General features: G+C 43.1%; 1 protein-coding gene across 1 annotated transcript in view; it reads right to left on the bottom strand.

Moving 5' to 3' along the window:
* Positions 1 to 15,648, bottom strand: part of SLC15A1 (solute carrier family 15 member 1) — a 36,269-nt gene extending 20,621 nt beyond the window's left edge. Inside the window, exons 1-6 of the mRNA XM_081858121.1 lie at positions 15,554 to 15,648; positions 8,093 to 8,121; positions 5,438 to 5,522; positions 5,193 to 5,334; positions 1,832 to 1,951; positions 903 to 1,002 (exon numbers count right to left, since the gene is read on the bottom strand). Coding sequence (XP_081714247.1) covers positions 903 to 1,002; positions 1,832 to 1,951; positions 5,193 to 5,334; positions 5,438 to 5,522; positions 8,093 to 8,121; positions 15,554 to 15,557 — 480 coding nt within the window. The 5' untranslated portion in view covers positions 15,558 to 15,648. The remainder of the gene's footprint in view (positions 1 to 902; positions 1,003 to 1,831; positions 1,952 to 5,192; positions 5,335 to 5,437; positions 5,523 to 8,092; positions 8,122 to 15,553) is intronic.
* Between the last annotated feature and the right edge of the window lie 6,074 nt (positions 15,649 to 21,722).

The raw sequence follows: 21,722 nt of genomic DNA, 5'->3' as shown, positions 1-21,722 counted from the left end.
ACATGCTTTTGCAAAACCACCATGATAGATTTTAAGAAGCATATTCTACATTTCAATACAGTGTTGTGACTTGGGTGGTTTATTATTATTTGGACAGGACAGGGTTAATGGAGCCGTAATGACTACAGACTGATACTCCATAATAGCCATTGGTAGAACTGCCCACGTCTTATGTTAGAGAAATTACAGGGAACTAGGTTAGGAAATGGTTGGAGAAAATTTCTCATCTTCATTCCTTCTCCTCCTGCACAGCAATACTTCAGCGAGATGGAGAGGAAAAAGGTAGGTGTAAGTGGAAAAAACCAGTAGAAACATTTTCAGATATGAGTTTTAGATGAAACAATGAGAAGGCAAGCTCTGGAAAGTGCCTTTGTGGAGCTGCCTGTCTCTGGAGATCTGATGTGGCTCAACCAGTATGTTTGCAAATAAATTAGTAAAGGTAAAGGTAAAGGTAAGGGGACCCCTGACCATTAGGTCCAGTCATGGCCGACTCTGGGATTGCAGCGCTCATCTCGCTTTATTGGCCGAGGGAGCCCGTGTTTGTCCGCAGACAGCTTCCGGGTCATGTGGCCAGCATGACTAAGCCGCTTCTGGCGAACCAGAGCAGCACATGGAAACACTGTTTACCTTCCCGCCAGAGCGGTACCTATTGATCTACTTGCCCTTTTACCTGCTTTCGAACTGCTAGGTTGGCAGGAGCAGGGACCGAGCAACAGGAGCTCACCCCGTTGTGGGGATTCGAACTGCCAACCTTCTGATCAGCAAGTCCTAGGCTCTGTGGTTTAACCCACAGTGCCACCCGCATCCCATAAATATGTTACAAAATGCCAATAAGCTTTTAGTGACCTTACTCCAAATAAAAATAACGCCCAATTAAGTGCCTCGCCTCTGGAACTTCTTACCTGATGATCCTCAAACTGGTCTCCACCAAAAGCTGCTACACAAGGCTTGATTCCTCCAGTTCCAAAAGCAATAAGGATCAAACCAACCATAGAGAAAGCACTGCAATAGCATAAATAGATTAATAGTTGTTGTTTCAGTTTATTACCCACCCTTCACCATAAGGACCCTGGGTATGCTACAACTATTTTAAATATACAAAGCAAAGAATTATCTTTTAAGAAACTGGGTTGTATGCTGGGTAGGCAATCCAAATGCAAAGCAGTCACATGTAACAGAAGTGAATGTGAACATGCTGAACTTGTCCATAAGTATACAGATATATAGGGTGGAGAGACAATAGATCTGGGGCCTAGCACAGAAGACTCCATGCCTGAGCTCCTTGAGTCACGACCTAATAATGCCGCTGACCTATACTGTTCTCTGGTTTGCTGTTGCTGATTCGCTGAATGCACAAGTTTTTCCTCCTTTTGTATGTCTCTACTCTGACAAGAGAACTTCTGCTGACCTATGGTGCCTCAAGGGGCAAAAGTTAAAGTTAGTTTTCAACTGAATCTCCATGTTGTGTATCTGGCAATAAGTTTTCAGGCATATGCAATTATTTTTCAAGCAGGTGGCAGGATTATCTGACAGGATTGCGGAGATTACAAAAGTTCTACACCAAAAACAACATGTCTCACGCAGTTTTCAAGGCACGAACAAAATATGATAATTGAAACACTTCCTCCAAAGGATAGCTGCAGTTTTAATGAGATAGCAAAATAAAGCTCCTTGGACTTTGCCATGTGATAGGAGTCATATGGTTATGCAAAGAAAGGAACAAAGGCTGCAACAGTTCAAACCACAGTAAACAGAGGATTTGTGGGTACATTGAACCACTTGATTCCAATTTGCACTTACAAGGAGAGCAGAAGTAACTGCTGCAACTTACATGGGAATTGCAACGTTATCTACACGACCATCCCCGTCTTGATCCAGCAAATCATGGATGGAGCCTACCGACAAGACCGCTTGCCCAATTGTGTACACAATCGACAAGGAAATAATAGTCCTGTTATGAAGAAAGCAGACAAAAGATGTATTTTTTTAATGACACAATCCCATTATCTTTCTTGAATATGCTGCATTTTGCTTAGACAACTGAAGCATGACAACAAAGAGGTGAGCATGTTGTTGTTGAACATGAGCACTCCATGCCCGTTCAACATTTGTTTGCTGCACTACTTCCATGCTCAGTATCCTATTTTGCTCTGTATGTGAAGACAATATACCCAATATGTAAAGTACGGTGAATGATTAACTGCTCAGTCCTATCAACATCTGCTCAAAAGTAAGTCCAGTTGATTTCAGTGGGGTTTAGCTCCAACTAAGGGTAATTCCACAGTTTAACACAGGGGGTGGCCCTCCAGATGTGCTTGGACTCCAAGTCCTATCAGACCCAGTCAGCCTGCCCAATGATCAAGGATGATGGAAGTTGTAATGCAACCATATCTGGAGGGCACTAGGGTCCTGCTTTATGGTTTCACTAAGTTTGCTATAAAAATTGCAATAATCATGCCTATGCATATCCTTGGAACTCAAAATTTCTATGCACCCAGAGTAGTAGGCCTCTGTGCAAAACCCGTTTTCTGCTTTCAGATTGCATTTGCTGCATTGCAATTTTCTTAAATTAAAAGAAAACCATTTGGGGATTTACTAAGCAATCATACTTAGCAGAAGGTAGGAAAAGTACTATCATATAGCTAGCTCAAAAAGAAAATGCAAAACACAGCATTGACTATATTCAGGAAGATAAACTTCTTTCCTCAGGAAAACATTTCAGGAAGATTGGAATGTGCCTTATGGTCCATCTAGCTTCGTGTTGACTTGACAACACCGACTGACATCACCTCTCCAGGTTTCCTAGTCCTACCTGGAGAAGCAAGGAACTGAACCTGGGACCTTCTGCATGCAACGTGTTCTACCACTGAACTACAGCCCTTTTCCTGACCAAGGTGAGTCATCATGTTGGAAAAAGGGATAGAAAAATGTGCTGATTATTATTTGTAGGTTATTCAATGCTACAGTAATGACAGCATGACCTACAACGTATTGCATCTTACGTAATTGGCGCTGTCCAATTTGTACATGCAACAGGTATCACCCATGGCATCTACTCTCTCCCACAAAACTGGAACGCCCAGTCTAACTGAGTAGAGAGGAACTTCAAGGCACGCTCCTACTCACACAGGGTAAAACCGAGCAGGGACTGGCAACATGAGACCTGAACATTTCTTAATTATTGTGGCCAACCTGCCTGATACTCATTATAATAGTTAACAAGCTCTTGTACACATCCTCTCTCCGATACAATTGTTTGGCAATCTGCACTTCAGTTTCTATTTGTATAAGATACATAGATATAGATAGATTATAGATAGCACTTTAAAAAATAAAATAAACTAATACATTTTATAAGTAAAACAAAAGGATGACACATCCCAAATGCACAAAACCAACAATGATACATGTCTGAGTCGCAAGCTGAAATGTGGAACTTATAAAAAGGTTTTACAAATACTATTAACTACTAAGTAACTAGTCTCGTAAGACTTCAAAGCTTACTAATTTCATTTCCATGTAGGAAAGAAAACAAAACAAAGTTACAGCTTACTTTTTTAAAAAAAATACTCATTGGCCTAGTTTGCATGTCATGCTAATCCAAACTATGTCTTAGCATTGGCATGCAGCCTTCAGGACTCAAGGTTTCAGCCACCTTACTGCTTCTCGGTCATTCTGCCATATTACCAAACTAAGCTATGGTTTGGCGTGTTGTCTGAATCTAAGCTTGTGGTTTAGGTGGCCCTGGATAAACCACAAGCCATCAACCATAAGACCAACCCTCGTTAAAAGAACTCATAGCTAGTCTGGTTTCAGACAACACACTAAGGCTACATATACACATTCATTATCGAATCAATGGAAATGGAGCACTTGGGGTTTTTTTCTATGCAGTACAAATGCAATCTAAACTCCATTGAATATTTTTGCCCATGAAAAGTGCTTCTTGAGAAACTGGTTTCACTCTGAAAATACAAGCTCATAGCAGGTTGCACCTACACTGCCCCAGTGTGTCCTTTTGAAAACAGATACATGCAGCGTCGGCATATACTAAAATCACAATCCCCATGTCCTGTTTCATTCACTTGGGGAACAGAGGAAAATACATGGATGACCTAATCAAGGGGAGGGTTTTCAAACTGTGTATTGAGTAATCACACCGACCCTTGTGAATGGCAGGTTCTAGAATCAACCTACATTAAAAGCAACACGTTGAGGGCAAACATGAATGATTTAAAGTTTGAGGAAAGCTACATTTTTGTGCTGGAAATTGATTACTGTGTATGTAGCCTGTCAAGCCATGGCTTCGCTCAGTGCAACAGCAAAACATCCAGGAAAAAGTAAAAGCAGCTGCCATCTCCTCTATGGAAGCCTGCATATCTGCACATCTGCATGGCAGCTTAGAATGATGTGCCCAGGCCAATGCCTATATCTTTATAGAAGCAAAACAGACAGAAATTCAATCTCATTGTCTCCATCCCAAGGAGAGGTAGATTTGGTGGATTTCTGCCTGCCTTGCTGTTGTCATTAGCACACAGCATCTGCCTGGAGGTTAATAGGGAGAAGTAGAAGCTCTACTTCATCTTAGTATTAGGCAAAAGCTCCTTTCCCCATGTCTTTCAGACGTGTGTGCATATGTAAAAAGGTAAAGAGGTAAAGGACCCCTGGACAGTTAAGTCCAGTCAAAGGCGACTATAGGGTGTGGAGCTCATGTCACTTTTCAGGCCGAGGGAGCTGGCGTTTGTCTACAGTTAGCTTTCCGGGTCATGTGGCCAGCATGACTAAACTGCTTCTCGCACAATGGGACACCATGACAGAAGCCAGAGAGCACAGAAACACCGTTTACCTTCCCACCACAGTGGTACCTATTTATCTACTTGCCCCAGCATGCTTTCGAACTGCTAGGTTGGCAGAAGCTGGGACAGAACAATGGGAGCTCACCCTGTCACACAGATTTGAACTGCTGACACTGGAAAGCTGGTGGGACCCCAGCTACTCACCCCATTAATTTGCCTACAGGCATCTATACATATAAATTAATATGTGTACATTTTATATAAAGCAGTGTCACAGGCCTCTGTGCCCAGAGTTCTTTTAAGTAGTGCCCCTTCAAATGAAACAGCTTGACTCTCTTCACGCAATTCAGATGCGTCTTCCGCAGAATTATTCTGGTATTCTAAAATTGCACTCACTTGAACTTTCCCAGCCAGGAATCAGCTACAAGCGCTCCGAGGATAGGTGTGAGGTAGCAGAGGGCAACAAATGTGTGGTAAATGGCTGTAGCAAGATTGTCGCTCCAGTTGAGAAAATACTTGAAGTAGAGCACAAGTACAGCTATGGAAAGAAAACAAGGAGAGTAATTAGGGAAAGGAGGGAGGGGAGAAAGACTCTGTCGCTATAGCCACAAGCATCCAGCAGAAGTAAAGGCAAAAATCACCTCGCATTCCATAGTAGGAGAATCTTTCGCAGAATTCATTGATGACTATGAAGAAGATGCTGAGCGGGTAGCCAAAGCAACCGGGCTGAAGGAACAGAAAATCAAAAGAAGATTAGCTTGAATAATTAGGACATTTCATGGGAGAGGTGGCGACTGAAATACATAATATCACAGCAGAACAACATAACAGAAACAGATTTGGCTGGAGAGCAAACAACAACAACACAACCCACACCTATTTCTGCAACAAACAGAAAATATGGATTCTTTCACTCACACACTTCTTAGGCCTTGCTCCTCATATGAGTCTTGGGAGAGTAGAGTTCAAGTCTGAGTGGACCCACCTAAGTGGACCTCATCCAGGTGACCTTGGGTCAGCCTCAGGCCACTGAGTCCAAGAGCAGCCATGTTAATTTCCCACATTGTAGCCCATTGTGGGAAATAAATATGGCAGCCCCTAGACCCAGATAATTTTCTAAAGGGGAACACAGGGGGTGGGGAGAGCGGCAGGCATCAGCCCATTGGCTGCTGCCCAGAGATGTAGGGCTGATGTCAGGCATTCTGGATAAACCAATGACTACAATCAAACCCATTGATTAAGTATACTAAAGCCTTTTAAAAATTATTTCAATATGCCTGAACGTGTCCAACTCAGAGCTAGATTGTGGTAAGAGAATGTACTTTTTGCTGGAGTCTGTGAGCAAATATTTTGCTTGTTGGAAAAATAATGCAATTCCTCCCTTGACAGACTCGGTAATTGTTTTGTGTTGTGTGTTTTTTTAAAAAAAGATAAGCTACAGAATACTAATTGATGGGAAAATATAAGACATTTTTTTTACCTATAAAATACTGTGACTGCTTTTTAAAAATTAAATATTTAAATGCCACATTGTGTAAACAACTGGAGGATCCCCTGTTTTGCCACACCCATAATTTTCATGATACTTTCTAAGGCCACGTGCCAATGTACGTGTTAGGCTTTGCATGGGTAAGCCTGGGCCAGACATGAAACATCAAAGCAGTTACAAGCTTGCATCAATACAATCATGTTTCCAGAAATTCTGGTACATCAGACAATGATTGCATTGCTTAAACATTAACTGATAAGCTGAACAGGTATTGGCTGCCAGGAATTGTCAGAGCGTCCTTCCTCGTCCATTAATATGAAAAACGTGTGGGCAGGGCCCAGAAAATGATGTGAAAGTGTGAGGTGCAGTTTCACCCCTGGAGCAAGGCTGGCCTAGAGGCCTAGGGGAGTAACTGGATGGGTAACAAACTACCTACACATGCTGCTCTGAACTTTGTAGGAAAAGATCGTGACATGCTCATCTAACAAATACAATTTAGATTTGTGGTTGCTGCTCTGTTTGTTTGGCTCTAAGTTAGAGTTACCAGATGTCCCCGGTTCCTGGGGACAGTCCCTGGATTTGCAAATCTGTCCCCGGACAAATTCCATCCCTGGAATGTCCCTGGATTTCATTAAATGTCCCCGGGAAATGTGGCAGCGGCAGTCTCAGCAGCCTAGAGTCAGGCTTCGTTGAAAAAAATCTGGTAACCATAGGCTAACTGGATGCAGGAGAGGAGTTTATGTGGGAGGGGGGAGAAGAATGCTTGGATTCTTTCGAACGCACCTGCACGTTTCTTCCGCTGGATACAGTGCATGGTGGGTTTTTTTTGTTTTGTTTTTAAATTAACCAAAGCTCAGTTTTAAAGCAAACTTTGATCTGTGGTGTTGACTTTTTTTCTTTTTTCCCCAAAAAATTATATTTTTTTAATATATTTTTTTTAAGTGTCACCGGATTTATTGAAAAAAATCTGGTAACTATTCTAAGTAGCCTTTTCCATTCATTTCCAGATAAGTAACAGTTAAATGTAAAACAAAACTAAATTGTGCTCATCCTTGAGTCACAGAATTGTAGTGTTGGGAGGGTTCCCCAAGGGTCATCTAGTCCAACCCCTTGCAATACAGGAATCTCAGCTAAAGCATCCCTAACAGATGGCCACCCAACTTCTGCTGAGAGACATCCAGTGAAGGAGAGTCCACAACCTCCCGAGGGAGACTGTTCCACTGTCAAACAGCTTTCACTGTCAGAAATTTCTTCCTGATGTTTAATCAGAATCTCCTTTCTTGTAACTTGAAGCCATTGGTTCAAATCATACCCTCCGGAGCAGGAGAAAACAAGCTTGCTCCATCTTCCATGTGAGAGCCCTTGAGATGTTGGAAGATGGCTATCATATCTCCTCTCAGTCTCCTTTTTTCCAGGTTAAACATACCCAGCTCATTCAACCTTTCCTTATTCCATTAAGGTTTTTTAAGATGTGTTCTGTTGCTTCTAGGAGAGCATTGTGCTTAAATGTCAGCAAATGTTTAATTGAAGAGAACTGCAGATATGTGGAGCAATCACCAAGAACAGCATCTTATCTGTGCTTGCCACTCACTCCTGCAGTACTGGAGGGACGAGCAAGGAGCTTTATAAATCATATAAATAGTAATGGGAAATAGCGATGGAAGCAGTTGCTTTTTTAAAAAAAGAACCTAAGTTACTTAAAACTTTCTAGACGTGTTCTAGGCAAAATTCAAGTGTACTCGCAACACATGCACATACACAACCCACCCAAACTAAAGCTGCTAAACTGTGCAGCACAAACACTTACCGAACGGCTGCGAGGTCCTGTATTTTTCTCTGCAATGAGACAGGTGGAGAAAAAGCAATAAGTAGCCTGAATAAATTTAATAGTAGAATGAGCACATACATTATTTTAATTTGCAGTTGAGGAAATTGGATTTTAGCCACATTTTTGTATAGAGACATAAGGACTGAATATGAAATTAAGGGCCTATGAAATGCATAAATGCCATCTAACCACAGGTTCCATATCATAGGATAAAAAGGTGTAAAAGATTAAAAGATGCAGAGGTCTGTTATAAGTAGATTCGCTCATAATTCGCACATTAATCTTGTAAAATATGTGGAGTGCACAGCAGATTCATGTGTAGTATTCCTACACAGCAGAAATAGCACACTCACTTTTGAATGCGATCCACCACTGATCAACTCTAAGTAATCCTCTCTATCTCTCCCTTCAGCCAACTCACTGTGGCTTCCACATTTACTCACTATTATAAAGATATAGCAGGCATGATCAAGATCTCAAAATCTCTTTGCCTTAAAAAATGTGCAAGTATTTATGCCAAGCTCATATTCCAATATTTATTAAGAGGGATAAGCACACACATACAAAATTCTTAACCAAGACTGAATTCCCACCGTTTAATTTTGTACGTAACCAAATATCAGCCTTGTGAATTTACCAATTTGCTTGAGACTAACCCCCCTGCAACTCCACTTCAATATCTGAAATGGTGCCCAGTAGAATCTACTGGGGTTGTCAATAAAAGAAAATCCCATTTTTAAACAGGGGTTACAGAGACTGGAGAACAGATCTGATTGGTCTTCCTGACCTCCTAATGCAACGTAAGTAGTCATCATATGTGCAATGCTCTCTGCTTTCATTCCAACTGCAGTGGTCCCACCCTTCCCTATTTTCATTGAACCTTTAAATTGTTTGTTTATATTAGGGATTACAATTTTAAATAAGTGACAGTTGATCAGCATTGTTGATGTTGTTGTTTCTGATTTTGGGCTACCTTCCCAGGTTGATGCCCCTCACTTCCCTTCTTGACTGTTGGACCCACTATTAGTCCCATCTTCTTAGTCCACCGGGGGATGGGAAATAAAGGTGTTTTGACAAAATAAAATTTAATAAAATTTTAAATTAAATTAAAAGAAGACAGTTGTGTGGACACGCAGCACACAGATTATGATGCACTTTTCACATTTAGAAGAAGAAGAAGAGTTTGGATTTGATATCCCGCTTTATCACTACCCGAAGGAGTCTCAAAGCGGCTAACATTCTCCTTTCCCTTCCTCCCCCACAACAAACACTCTGTGAGGTGAGTGGCGCTGAGAGACTTCAGAGAAGAGTGACTGGCCCAAGGTCACCCAGCAGCTGCATGTGGAAGAGCGGAGACGCGAACCCGGTTCCCCAGATTACGAGTCCACCGCTCTTAACCACCACACCACACTGGCTACTTGGAATGCAATAGTCAAATTTGGTTACCCTAAGCACTTTTTCACTTCTGGAATTTTAAAGCTACATTTTTATTCCATTTTTATTTTTATTCCAAGTGGTCTGCTCCAAGGAATGGTCTCCCCTTTTTATCCTTACACACTTGCTGCTTCAGAGATATGTACAATTAATTATACAGTGGTGCCCCGCAAAATGAATGCCTCGCAAGACGGAAAACTCGCTAGACGAAAGAGTTTTCCGTTTTGGAGGTGCTTCGCAAAACGAATTTCCTATGGGCTTGCTTCGCAAGACGAAAATGTCTTGCGAGTTCCTGCTGGTTTTTTTCCCTCCCCCCCCTTTTTCTAAGCCACTAAGCCGCTTATCCGCTAAGCCGATAAGCCGCTAAAAGCCAGTAATAGCGCTAAGCCGCTAAGCCATCAATGGGCTTGCTTTGCAAGACGAAAAAACCGCTAGACGAAGAGACTCGCGGAACAGATTCTTTTCGTCTTGCGAGGCACCACTGTATAGCCTTGTATGGGACACTGTGCAGTTTCTTATCATTGCTATCTCTTGCCATGCATTGGCCCTAATCCTACTAATTGTAGCAGTTATACTTAAGTACCGCTGGAATCAAACAATGGGTTTTCATTAGTTAGCGGTGATGAATTTGCTCCTAGAATTCCAATGACTTAAGTACAGGTAAGATGTACCTGTGACAGAATGACTTCTTTGCTTCCTGAAAGTGAGACCCCTAAAGCAGGGTAGCCAACCTGTGGCACTCCAGATGGCATTAGGCTCCAATACTCATTGGGGGTGATGGGAGTTATAGTCCAACATCTGAAAAGCCGTGGGTTAGCTACCCACTTCTAAAGTTTCTCAACTTCCAGCTAAGTTTGCCCATTGTAAATATCATGGGAATAAAGAAATTAAAGTATATGTCCCCTCAGGCTTTTAAAAGTTTGCATGACTAATGTCAGCACTTATTGTGCTACTATGTACCCAACTTCATTATCTTGAAGATAAGACTCTAGAACAAGAAGGATTTGTACTTTAGCATCCTGATTTGTGAAATAAGCATATTTCTATCATAGCTATATTCTTGGTCATAAGAGAAAGCTATTGCAGCTATTAACATGTGGTCCAGAGTTCATAAACAACTGGCAGTACTGTTAACTAATCTTCAGACATAACAGAAGGAAACAAAAGGGTGGGACTTGGTGGGACTAAGGTTCCACTTCAGTGCATTGTGCCCATTGGAAAAACTGTGCTATTCTGTTTCCATCTCATTTGGTCCATGATAAGGTAGTTCTGTACATCCCTTCATAGATGCAAGAACCAGCTTTTGCACGAAGTTGCAAAAACCAATAAAAACAAACAGCTGGAACACACTTGAGTGATAATGCAGAACTGATGGTGCTTAATAACTCCTGAGCATCCTATAAGGCAAATTCTGATTTTCAGATAATGGGACCTAAATGTACAATAAATGTTTCAAGCACCCAATCACCTCTTCTACTTAAAACAACAAAACAAAAGTTTGTTCCTGTGTACAAAGGAAAGATACATCACTGATTGCCAGTTTCCATCTTTATCGCAGATGAACAGTTTGCCTCTGGGGTGAATGGCCTTTTCTGCACTTGCAAATGGAAGTGTCAATATTTGAACATGCACAATATGAATCAGTGCAACGCTACTGCACCGATACAGGAAATTCAGGATGGATTTAAGTATTCCTGTGCAAATGGATAGAATTAGCTACAAAGGGAATGGCAATGGCATAGCGTTCACTGTTACCAAGGTCAGAAAAAACTAATTTCTAACTTTGTTAATATTAAGACTGCCTAGTTTCTCTTTATTCCTGTTTCAATTAGCAAGGAAGTTGCAGTTTCACCTAAGGATGGAGACAGACATGGGTAAAAGCAGGCATCCTCCACCCTCAGGAGATGCTGATCAGGTTTGTCATGCCTCTTCTCAGTAAGCCTTGGTGTCTGGTACCTAAAAGAGCCTGATTTAAATGTTTACTACCTTCTCCTACATTCTCCTTTAAGACTCTGATTAGATGCAGATTCATGATGTTATTGCAAAAGTTTCGATCCCCACCGTGCTTTGTTTACCATCTAGTCTGATTAAGAGTTCTGGAGAACTCAAAAGCTTGGATATCATGGTGTTTGGGTTGGCCTAATAAAGGTCTTTCCTTGGCATGGACTTACTTGTAGTAAGTCCCTCTAAGTTCAGTGGAGCTTCCTGCCTTAAAAGTTTTATTTAGATTGTAGCCATAACTCAATAGTAACATGGTCCAAATACTTCTCTCTCTGGGCACCTGTGGACACACACACACACACACAACCATAAAGGTATACATTCTGGTTTTTAAAATACACACTGCATCTGTTTAAAAAACATTATTAAAAAGTATTTAAAACACTAATGATATGAGTTAATAAAAAATATGTATCACAAGAACACACCTTGAGACATTTGGTTGCACTTCTAAAACCACATGCATTGTCAGAATAGGCTTCACTGACACAACTGGGATGTCTTTTTGGAGTCAATTGAAGCTAAACTCACCTCTAGGGTTGTCAACTTGTGGGTGGGGTGGGAGAAGGGAAAGAAAGACAACCTAGGTTGCTTTGGTCTCTTTCTCAGAGTCTTGTTATGCATAAACCATCAGGTTTACCTTTTTGCTTCATGGCTAAACATCACCACCTATTTATTACAGGAGGCCTAGCTGCTCTTAAAGGAGCAGCAACAAGAGAATTGACAAAGCTACTTGCTGCAAAGATGAGGAATGAAACTGATTCTCCACCCCTTCCCTGTGGAAACACAGTGACTGAACCAAGTGCCACTCATTTAATCTGAGTCTGATTTGCAGCTGTTAAGGGCATAGGAGCCCTGCCAGGAAAAGGTGGTAGCAGTTGCATGCACTAATAACTAATTTTCTTAAGACCAGCACATTAGCCGGACAACAAACTCATCAGCCCCAGTTTCTTCAGTTGGCTATTTACTTAACCCTTCTGTTTTCATGCCAAATCAGTATTTGTGTTGATCTTTTTAGAAAAACAACTCACATAACTGAAAGTATAAAGGAACAAGAAATAGCTCTCTCTTTAGTATCCATATGAACTTCTGAATACATGAATACCAGTGACCTAAATATGTTGATGTGACTCAACCCTTTTCTGCATTTCATTATAGGCTGTTGCCTCTAAGTGCAAGAGTGAGTTTAAATTTGATGTGCCCAAGCTCTGGTGAAAACCAGGACTGCAAACCTGTCTTTGGGAGTAGCTGCCAGAGAGCCAAGTAAATACAAGGAAAAGGAATGTTGTGACACCTTGAAGACTGACAATAGATTATGATGACATGAGTTTAGGAATAGGAAGCTGCCTTATATCAGGGCCAGATCACTGGCCCATCTTTTTCAGTACTGCCTTAAGTGACTGATGAATGACAAGCAGTGTTGGGGGCTAAACCTTTGCATAAGAAACAGTGGTTCTGCCTTTGAGGTTGTGGACCAGAGTCCATTGAATTAGACTCTAATCTGGGAAAGTTGTAAACCTGTTAATCTTTTAAAGGTGCCACTTATGTGAGAGGAAGTTGCAAGACCAGGGGTTCCCAAGCTGTGGTCCACAGGCTTTCTTCAGCAACATGTCCACATTAAATATTCACATTGATGTAGTTTTAAACTGCATTGTTGCTGCTGCTTCTATTTCTCAAACTGTATTTTACTGCATTACAATTCAATTTCTTTGGAATGCTAATGCAACAAAAGAAAACACTATAAGAAAAGAAAGCAGCAGTAAAAATGCAATTATAATTCAGAGAGTGTCCGGCATGGCACATTGCAATTGCTACAACAGGCGGATAAGCGATTAAGCGATCCAAAAAAAAACCCCTCAGCAATATTCAAGCAGTTTGGGAGCTGCTGTCCTAGATTTCAGAAGTGCAAGCCACCTCTCCCACCACGTCTCCAGGCCTCTAAGAAGCACGCCTGGCTTTAGACTGCATGGTGCTCTCCAAATATTGCTGGACTCCAACTCACTTCGGCCACAGCCAGCATGCTTGATGGCCGAACATGGTGGGAATTGTAGTCCAGCACCATCTGGAGGGCACCACATTAGACTCATTGATTGTAGAGTTGGAAGGGACTCCGATGGTCATCTAGGCCATCCCCCTGCAATGTAGGAATCTTTTGCCCAACGTGGGGCTCGAAACCACAACCCCAAGATTAAGAGTCTGATGTTTTGCCGACTGAGCTGTTCTTGTGGGGGCTCCAAAGCACCATTCAGCCGCCTAGAAAGCAGAGCAGACCCTCATCGGAAGAGAACCGAGCGTCAACCGAGGCCAGCAAACTCCTCTCGTTGCCCTTGGAAGTCTGCGCTTGCCCGCAGACAACCTGAGCACTGGCTCGCTCAGAAATGAACTTTTTTGTGGGGTGTCTCTCTTTCTCTCCCCACCCCCCACCCCACCCCACCCCAATATCCCCAGGGCACTTCCGCGCTGCTCCCAGGCATTTGAGAGTCCCTTCTCATGGTTTCGTGTAGGATGCGGGTGGCGCTGTGGGTTAAACCACAGAGCCTAGGACTTGCCGATCAGAAGGTTGGCAGTTCGAATCCCCGCGACGGGGTGAGCTCCCGTTGCTCGGTCCCTGCTCCTGCCCACCTAGCAGTTTGAAAGCACGTCAAAGTGCAAGTAGATAAATAGGTACCGCTCTGGCGGGAAGGTAAACGGCATTTTCATGCACTGCTCTGGTTCGCCCAAAGCGGCTTAGTCATGCTGGCCACATGACCGGGAAGCTATACACCGGCTCCCTCGGCCAATAAAGCAAGATGAGCGCCGCAACCCCAGAGTCCGTCACAACTGGACCTAATGGTCAGGGGTCCCTTTACCTTTACCTTTACCTTTTCTCACAGTTTCAGCCAACGCGCCCACGCACCATTTCAAACATGATTCCCGCCTTCACCCCAAAGAATCTTGGGAACCGTAGTTTGGCCCCCCGAAGGGCAGTAGTTCCCAGAAAGCTTGGCAAACTACAGTTCCCAGAATTCTTGTTTGGGGTGGAGGGGAAGCGTGGATCAGTCAGGGATACAGTTGCGGGGGGGGAGGCATCTCCTCCCTTTTCTTGGGGAGGGGAGAAGAGACCTGTTTCAGCGGTTCTCAACCTGTGGGTCCCCATATGGACTACAACTCCCATCATCCCTGAGCTCTGGCCTTGCTAGCTAGGGCTGATGGGAGTTGTAGTTCAACACCATCTGGAAACCCACAGGTTGAGAAAGGCTGAATTGTGGTATGTGAGCTGGGGCTTAACTGCCCCCCCCCCAATATTTTATTCAAGTTGGGAGAGGGAGAGGGAGAGCTCAACCTGTGGGTCCCCAGATGTTGTTGGACTACAACTCCTATCATCCCTCAACTCCCATCTTCCCTGAGCTCTGGCCTTGCTACCTAGGGGCGATGGGAGTTGTAGTTCAACAACATCTGGGGACGCACAGGTTGAGAAAGGCTGTCTGAAATGGGTCTGAGTCAGAAGCCGGCGCTCGTAGCTTTCCTGAAGGAAGTCTTCCCCTCAGTGCTCAAGCCTCCCCCATGGCTCGCGCCCCCCATCCAAGAAAAAGACAACTTATTCATTCAGGGCGCGCAGGAGCGCTTGGTAACACGGGCAACCCGCATTGACAGACGGCAGTTCAGACGGTTGTGTGGAGAAGGCTATTTCAGCGGGTGCAGCTTGCAGGAGCGCACTGCTCTTTCCCGCCTCTCGGCTGGCAAGGAGAGCGCCCGTCTCTTTTCTGGGCTCTCCTTGGCTGTGGTGTTTGAGCAGAGGCTGAGCAGGCAGAGGGCGAGGATGCTGCGCTGCAGGTCGTCGCCTTCGCCGGCTGCAGCCCTGACGAGCGGCTACCCTATAATGAGGGAAGCGGGCATATAGACGCGCGCAGACGCAGACGCGCGCACGAACAGCGGGGGTCACCTCAGGCACCTGTGGGAAACACGCGCAGCCCGCACAGGTGCCTCGTCTGCAGCGCCTGGCGCCAGCCCTTCCCACATACGTACCCATCGGGGCGCCCGCGGATGGTACTGCTGGTCCTGCTGAGGCGAGCGAGCGCGCGCTGCGGAGGGAAGGAGGACGCGGACGGGGTTTTGTTCTTTAAAGCCTCTGGCCCTGGGCCCGGCGCCAAGTCCTACCCCCCACTTACCTGGCTGGGCCAAGGAAGCTGAAGAGGTGGTAGGCGGGGAGGAAGCCGGATCATGGGCCGCCCTCGCTCCCGAGAGAGAGAGAGAGAGAGAGAGAGAGAGAGGGAGGAACCACTTTTCCCCATCACCACAGAGACATCGTTGACCTCGCCGACCCACTAAGTTACACAAAGGGGGAGGGAGGCTGTCAGAGAGGAAGAAAGAGGTTTGGTCCCTCTCGCAGGAGTAGAGAGGCCGCCCCCTTTTCCCTTGGCCTTGACTGGCATCCTGGTATAGAAACCCAACAGGTGCCATGGCTCCCTCTCACTGCACTGCCAGGACACGACCTGTTGAATTTCGACCTGCCATGCAGAGACTCCGATGGGAGGGGGGAAGAGAGAGAAGTGCTTAGCTGTAGGAGCTGAAGGGTTTTGGGAGGTGTATACAGTAAGGTGAAACAGTATTTTAAAAACCACAAAAAACTAGAAGATGGAGAAAAGGAATATTTGAGGAGGAGGTGGAGACACTGGGGAAATGTGCTTAAGAGACTTAAGAAGGGGGGAGGGAAACTAAACTGAAGGATTATGTACGAATAATTTTTTTTGGGGGGGGATAATAGAAAGCCCTTCACCCTCCCAGCTTTATTTTTTTAAAACAGCTCCGCTTTTCATCCTCTCTGAAAGTAACATGAGCTAGAAAATGCATTGAGCAAACACAGAAGAAAAGGTAGCTGATAAGAAATGCAGATACCCAAGGAACAATGGGTGGACATTTATATAATCTACTTAAGCACTTGAATTATATCTTTATATGAACAGATCGATATAGTTTGATACAACAGCATTTCTTTGCATTATTTGTATTTGTGTATGGCACTAGTTGAGTTTTCTGCTTTAATAATAATAATAATAATAATAATAATAATAATAATATCAATTACTTTACCATAAGGTCTCAGGGTGGGTCTCAACAATAAAAAAACTGTTTTCAATAACAACAAATTACTACCACAAGAGTAGGGTAAGCTCTCATACACATACACACACACGTATGTCAATAGTAACTTACCTTGATTATTAATACATTTCTGGATTACATTTTCAGGCATTAATCCTAATATAACTGGATATACATTGAAGATGGATCCAAACATTTTCTTCTTATGGCTGAAAGAAACATTGTCTGGCTAAGATGTTATTGGAAATTTGTTATAAAATTGCAATTCCAATGCCTATAGATACATTAAAAGGAATATTGCGGAACAGGAAAATTACAGCAGAATTCTACCCATGTTTTCTCAAATGTAAGCCCCACTATTTTCCATGGGGCTTACTCCGAAGCAAATGTGCATAGGATTGAAGATTATAGTTAAAATTATAAATACAATGGTACCTCGGGTTAAGTACTTAATTCGTTCCAGACCAGAGGTCCGTTCTTAACCTGAAACTGTTCTTAACCTGAAGCACCACTTTAGCTAATGGAGCCTCCTGCTGCTGCTGCACCGCCAGAGCACAATTTCTGTTCTCATCCTGAAGCAGAGTTCTTAACCCAAGGTACTATTTCTGGGTTAGTGGAGTCTGTAACCTGAAGCGTATGTAACCTGAAGCGTATATAACCAAGGTACCACTGTACCGGGGAACATAAGCCGCACAGAGACTTAACTTTTGAGATAAATGTGCCTAGTACTGTTAATTCATATTAGAAATGACCACATCTGGTCTTGGATTAAAGAAAAAATGGCTGAACTGTAATAAGTAGTAAAAGTAATATTGTAAAGGTTTCCAGAGGGGGTAGCCATGGTTGTCTGCTGCAAGAAAAACAATAAAGAGCCCTGTGGCACCTTGACTTAAACAAATAATGGCATGAGCTTTCATGGAATAGAGTCCACTTCAATGTTGTAAACTGTATTTCTTTAAATATACTACAAAGTAAAGTTCTGTTGATGGGAGGAAAGTGGTGGCAGCCCATCTTATGTCTGCATTCTGAAGCAGTTTGCTTCTGGATACACATGTGCAGATTAAGCTGCAGGTTATCTAGAAAGTGTTTCGGTTCCCTTAAAAAATGTTTTGCTCACATTGAGATAGTCTTGGTAAGTTGTTGCAGCCAGTACATAATCTTAACAAGCACTGCTTAATTTTTTATTTTTTTAAAGAAAGCTTCTGACTTGGTTGTGGAATACAGGAAACATAGTGTGATTCATAGAATCATAGAAATGTAGAGTTGTAAGGGACCATGAGAGCAATCTAGTCCAACCCCTGCAATGCAGGAATCTTTTGCCCAACGTGGGTTTTGAACCCATGACCTTGAGATTAAGAGCCTCATGTGTTTGAAAACATGAAGGTAGCATTCACAAAAGGCACTGATATCACACATGGAACTTTTGAACATTGCTCAATTACAGTGCAATTCTAACTATGTCTACTCTGAAGTAAGTCCTACTGAATAAATAGGTCTTACTCCCAGGTAAGTATGATTAGAACTTCAGTCGTACATGCCTTTCTCTGATGAGGTTTAACAACTCATCCTTAACAATATACTACTTTTATTTTCTAACGCTTATTCTTTATACACCTTTAACCATTTCTTTATGCATTAAATTTAATGTAAAACAAACCTTGTACAAAACCCAAATAGCAAGAAACCCAACTGAAGCTTCAGGTGCTATGCTGGCATATTCCCCTGAAGGGAGCATTGTTTTCAGGCTTGCGGTGGGTTGGGTGGGAAGTGTCCTATGTATATACTCACACCACACAAAGCTATACAAACCTTGGGTCAACTGCTTGTTCTCGAATGTATTGCTTGTGTAATCATTAATCTGGAAAACATTGCTGTAACAGAAGAATATGGGTATAGATTGCTATATGTCATAATTACTGGCGACATCCCCCCCCCAACGCCTCCTCCCTCCTGGATTTCATCAGTGGTTCTCTTAACCATGGGACGTGGGTGACGCTGTAGGACTTGCCAATCAGAAGGTCGGCGGTTTGAATTCCTGTGACGGGGTGAGCTTCCGTTGCTCGGTCCCTGCTTCCGCCCACCTAGCAGTTCGAAAGCACGTTCAAAGTGCAAGTAGATAAATAGGTACCACTCCGGCGGGAAGGTAAACAGCGTTTCCGTGCGCTGCTCTGGTTTGCCAGAAGCGGCTTAATCATGCTGGCCACATGACCCAGAAGCTGTACGCCAGCTCCCTCGGCCAGTAAAGCGAGTGCCACAACCTCAGAGTCGGTCACGACTGGACCGAATGGTCAGGGGTCCCTTTACCTTTACCTTACTCTTAACCATAGTCCTAAACTTTATGTATCAATGCAACTTAAACACTTTTTTAAAGCTTGTTTGCCATTCCCTATCCTAGCTCACTCCTAGCTATGTGAAGCTGCCTAAAATTTCAAGATTCCTAAACAGCAATAGAGCATTAACTAGAACCTTGAAAGAGCAAACTGTCCAGGAAGAAGCAATGTTCCCTTTTTTGGACAACATGAGATTTCATATCCGCTTCGTTATTCTTGTTATCTATGAATAGTAAAAGGTACACTATGTGGCTACATGAAAGACTGTGTAGGTTTCTGGTTAAATTTTTCAATTCCTGCTTGATGCTGTCCTAAGGCAAACTCACTAAACAAACAAATAAACAAATTCATATATTTGCCAAAGACAGTTCACTACAGAGAAAAGTGGTGGTTGGTCCTGTTTTGAAACCAGGTATTATTAAGCATTGTTTGGAAGTACTGCCAAAATAGACATGCACAGGAAAGAGGAGAAGTGTTGCAGTAATAGCTGGATCAGACCAAAGTTTCTTCTAGCTCGCCATCATTCAAAATAGTGCTTATGGTATTTGAAGTGCTAAGTGCTCATTAACACTGATTCAAAGTAAAGCTGTGTTCCACTGATTTTTACCTGGCACAAGTGACATCAAAGTGAAAACTGAAAAGAAACATATTTTTAAACTGTTTGAAGGAAGATAATTCTTGTACTTACCGTAGTAGCCAAACAATCTGTAAGGTAAAGGTAAAGGGATCCCTGACCATTAGGTCTTGTTGTGACCGACTGGGGTTGCGGCGCTCATCTCGCTCTATAGGCCGAGGGAGCTGGCGTTTCTCCGCAGACAGCTTCCAGGTCATGTGGCCAGCATGACTAAGCCGCTTCTGGCGAACCAGAGCAGCGCACGGAAACGCCGTTTACGTTCCCGCCGGAGTGGTACCTATTTAATTACTTGCATGTTGATGTGCTTTCGAACTGCTAGGTTGGCAGGAGCAGGGACCGAGCAACAGGAGCTCACCCTGTTGCGGGGATGCGAACCACCGACCTTCTGATCGGCAAGTCCTAGGCTCTGTGGTTTTTGCCACCCTGGCTCTCTGCAAATAGTATATTTAAAATCAGCCACTGAGCTCAGCTTGGCCCACTTATAGCATGCCCTGGCTATAGGTATTAAGATGAGGCCTGCTGTCTCTGATCCATCATGACTAGCAGCTAGTTGTTGAGAAGAAGAAACCAAGGTCCTACATGGGAGCAAAAGGTCCTCCATTCTAATGAGAAGCTGGGTCAAAGAGATAGCATTGGTTTAAAGGAACATGGCTAGTTATCTAATCAGGCCAGAAACAATATATAATCTTTGCATAATGTTTACAAATCCCTGGGCATGGTACTTAAAGCAGGAAACTTGGTATTTAAAGTATACAGTGGTACCTCGGGTTACATACGCTTCAGGTTACATACGCTTCAGGTTACAGACTCCGCTAACCCAGAAATATTACCTTGGGTTAAGAACTTTGCTTCAGGATGAGAACAGAAATCATGGTCCGGCGGCGCAGCGGCAGCAGGAGGCCCCATTAGCTAAAGTGGTGCTTCAGGTTAAGAACAGACCTCCAGAATGAATTAAGTTCTTAACCCGAGGTACCACTATCCAAAAGCCTCTCACTGTGAGAATACCAACTCTGAAGATACCCTTTTGTATCAACTCAACTGAATCCTTTCAACTGCAGAAAAAAAGGGGAAGCCTGTAATTGCTTTCCAAAAAAAATGTATGGGAAGTGGAGCTATCTGGTGGCCTGACTAAAATGCAATTTTGCACATAGGCATCTGGTTATGTATATAACATAAACTGAATTACAATTGGTAAAAGACCTCAACACAAGTTTCCTACTATCTGTTAGGTTAATAATTTATTTAGGTTAAAAACTAAAGTACAACATGCAAAATGTCCACACTTCTAGTGTCCAACTGGATTGTCAAACCTGGGTGTCCCACGTAGAATATATGAACAGCCATATAGAAGCTTACAGAAGCTAACACATCTGTAAGTTGACTTATTCATTTTGATAAGGTTAATTTCAGCTGATGGATGTTTGTACATAAATGGGTGTTGGCTTGTTGATAATATGTCCTAAATTACTGTATTGAACTTGGAACTTCATGCTAAAGACAAAACATGGTGCCAGGAGTGAAATACCGGTACACTGTGTGGAGGTACTGTGGAATGTTTAGTGTTCTGCATGCCTTATCTCTGACACATGAGGCAGCAGGAATCAGGAAAGACACAGGAAGAGGTGTGAGATTAGTGGGAAAAGAGGAACCCTGAAAAGGGAAAAGTGGCTGTTTTAAACCATAATAGAAGTTTAAGTAGAGTGAGCAGGGGGTAACATTGAGTGGGGGAAAATGGCATTTAAAAACAACTTTTGAGTACACCAAGAAGGGAGTTGGCAAAGTCTCTGTTGTGTTAGCTTTTTGGTGCTGCCTTCTGTGTTGTACCCATCTCAGCTTGGTGTCTCTCCATTCCAGCTTTAGTCAAACTTCTTTTGTTTAAAACTACCAATTATTTTCCTCTCAGTGTTCCTCCACACTCTAAGTTTGCAATCTGGTTTGATTTTATTAATGATTACAGAGTATGGTCACCCAGCCATATCTGCTTGAGCAAATGTCTGGATATAATAGGAGGCTATCTCGAGATAAATGGATGGCAGACCCTGGGTCGAAAGCAAACAAAATGGGTAAGTTAATGCTTAAAATTACACCACATTCTTCCAGACTTGATTTCTTAAAGAGATGCAATACT

This window comes from Podarcis erhardii, assembly GCF_964252035.2.
Source record: "Podarcis erhardii genome assembly, chromosome: 4".
Lineage (NCBI taxonomy): Eukaryota > Metazoa > Chordata > Lepidosauria > Squamata > Lacertidae > Podarcis > Podarcis erhardii.
The sequence above is the reverse complement of the archived record's forward strand: the minus strand, read 5'-3'. Positions and strand labels throughout refer to the sequence as shown.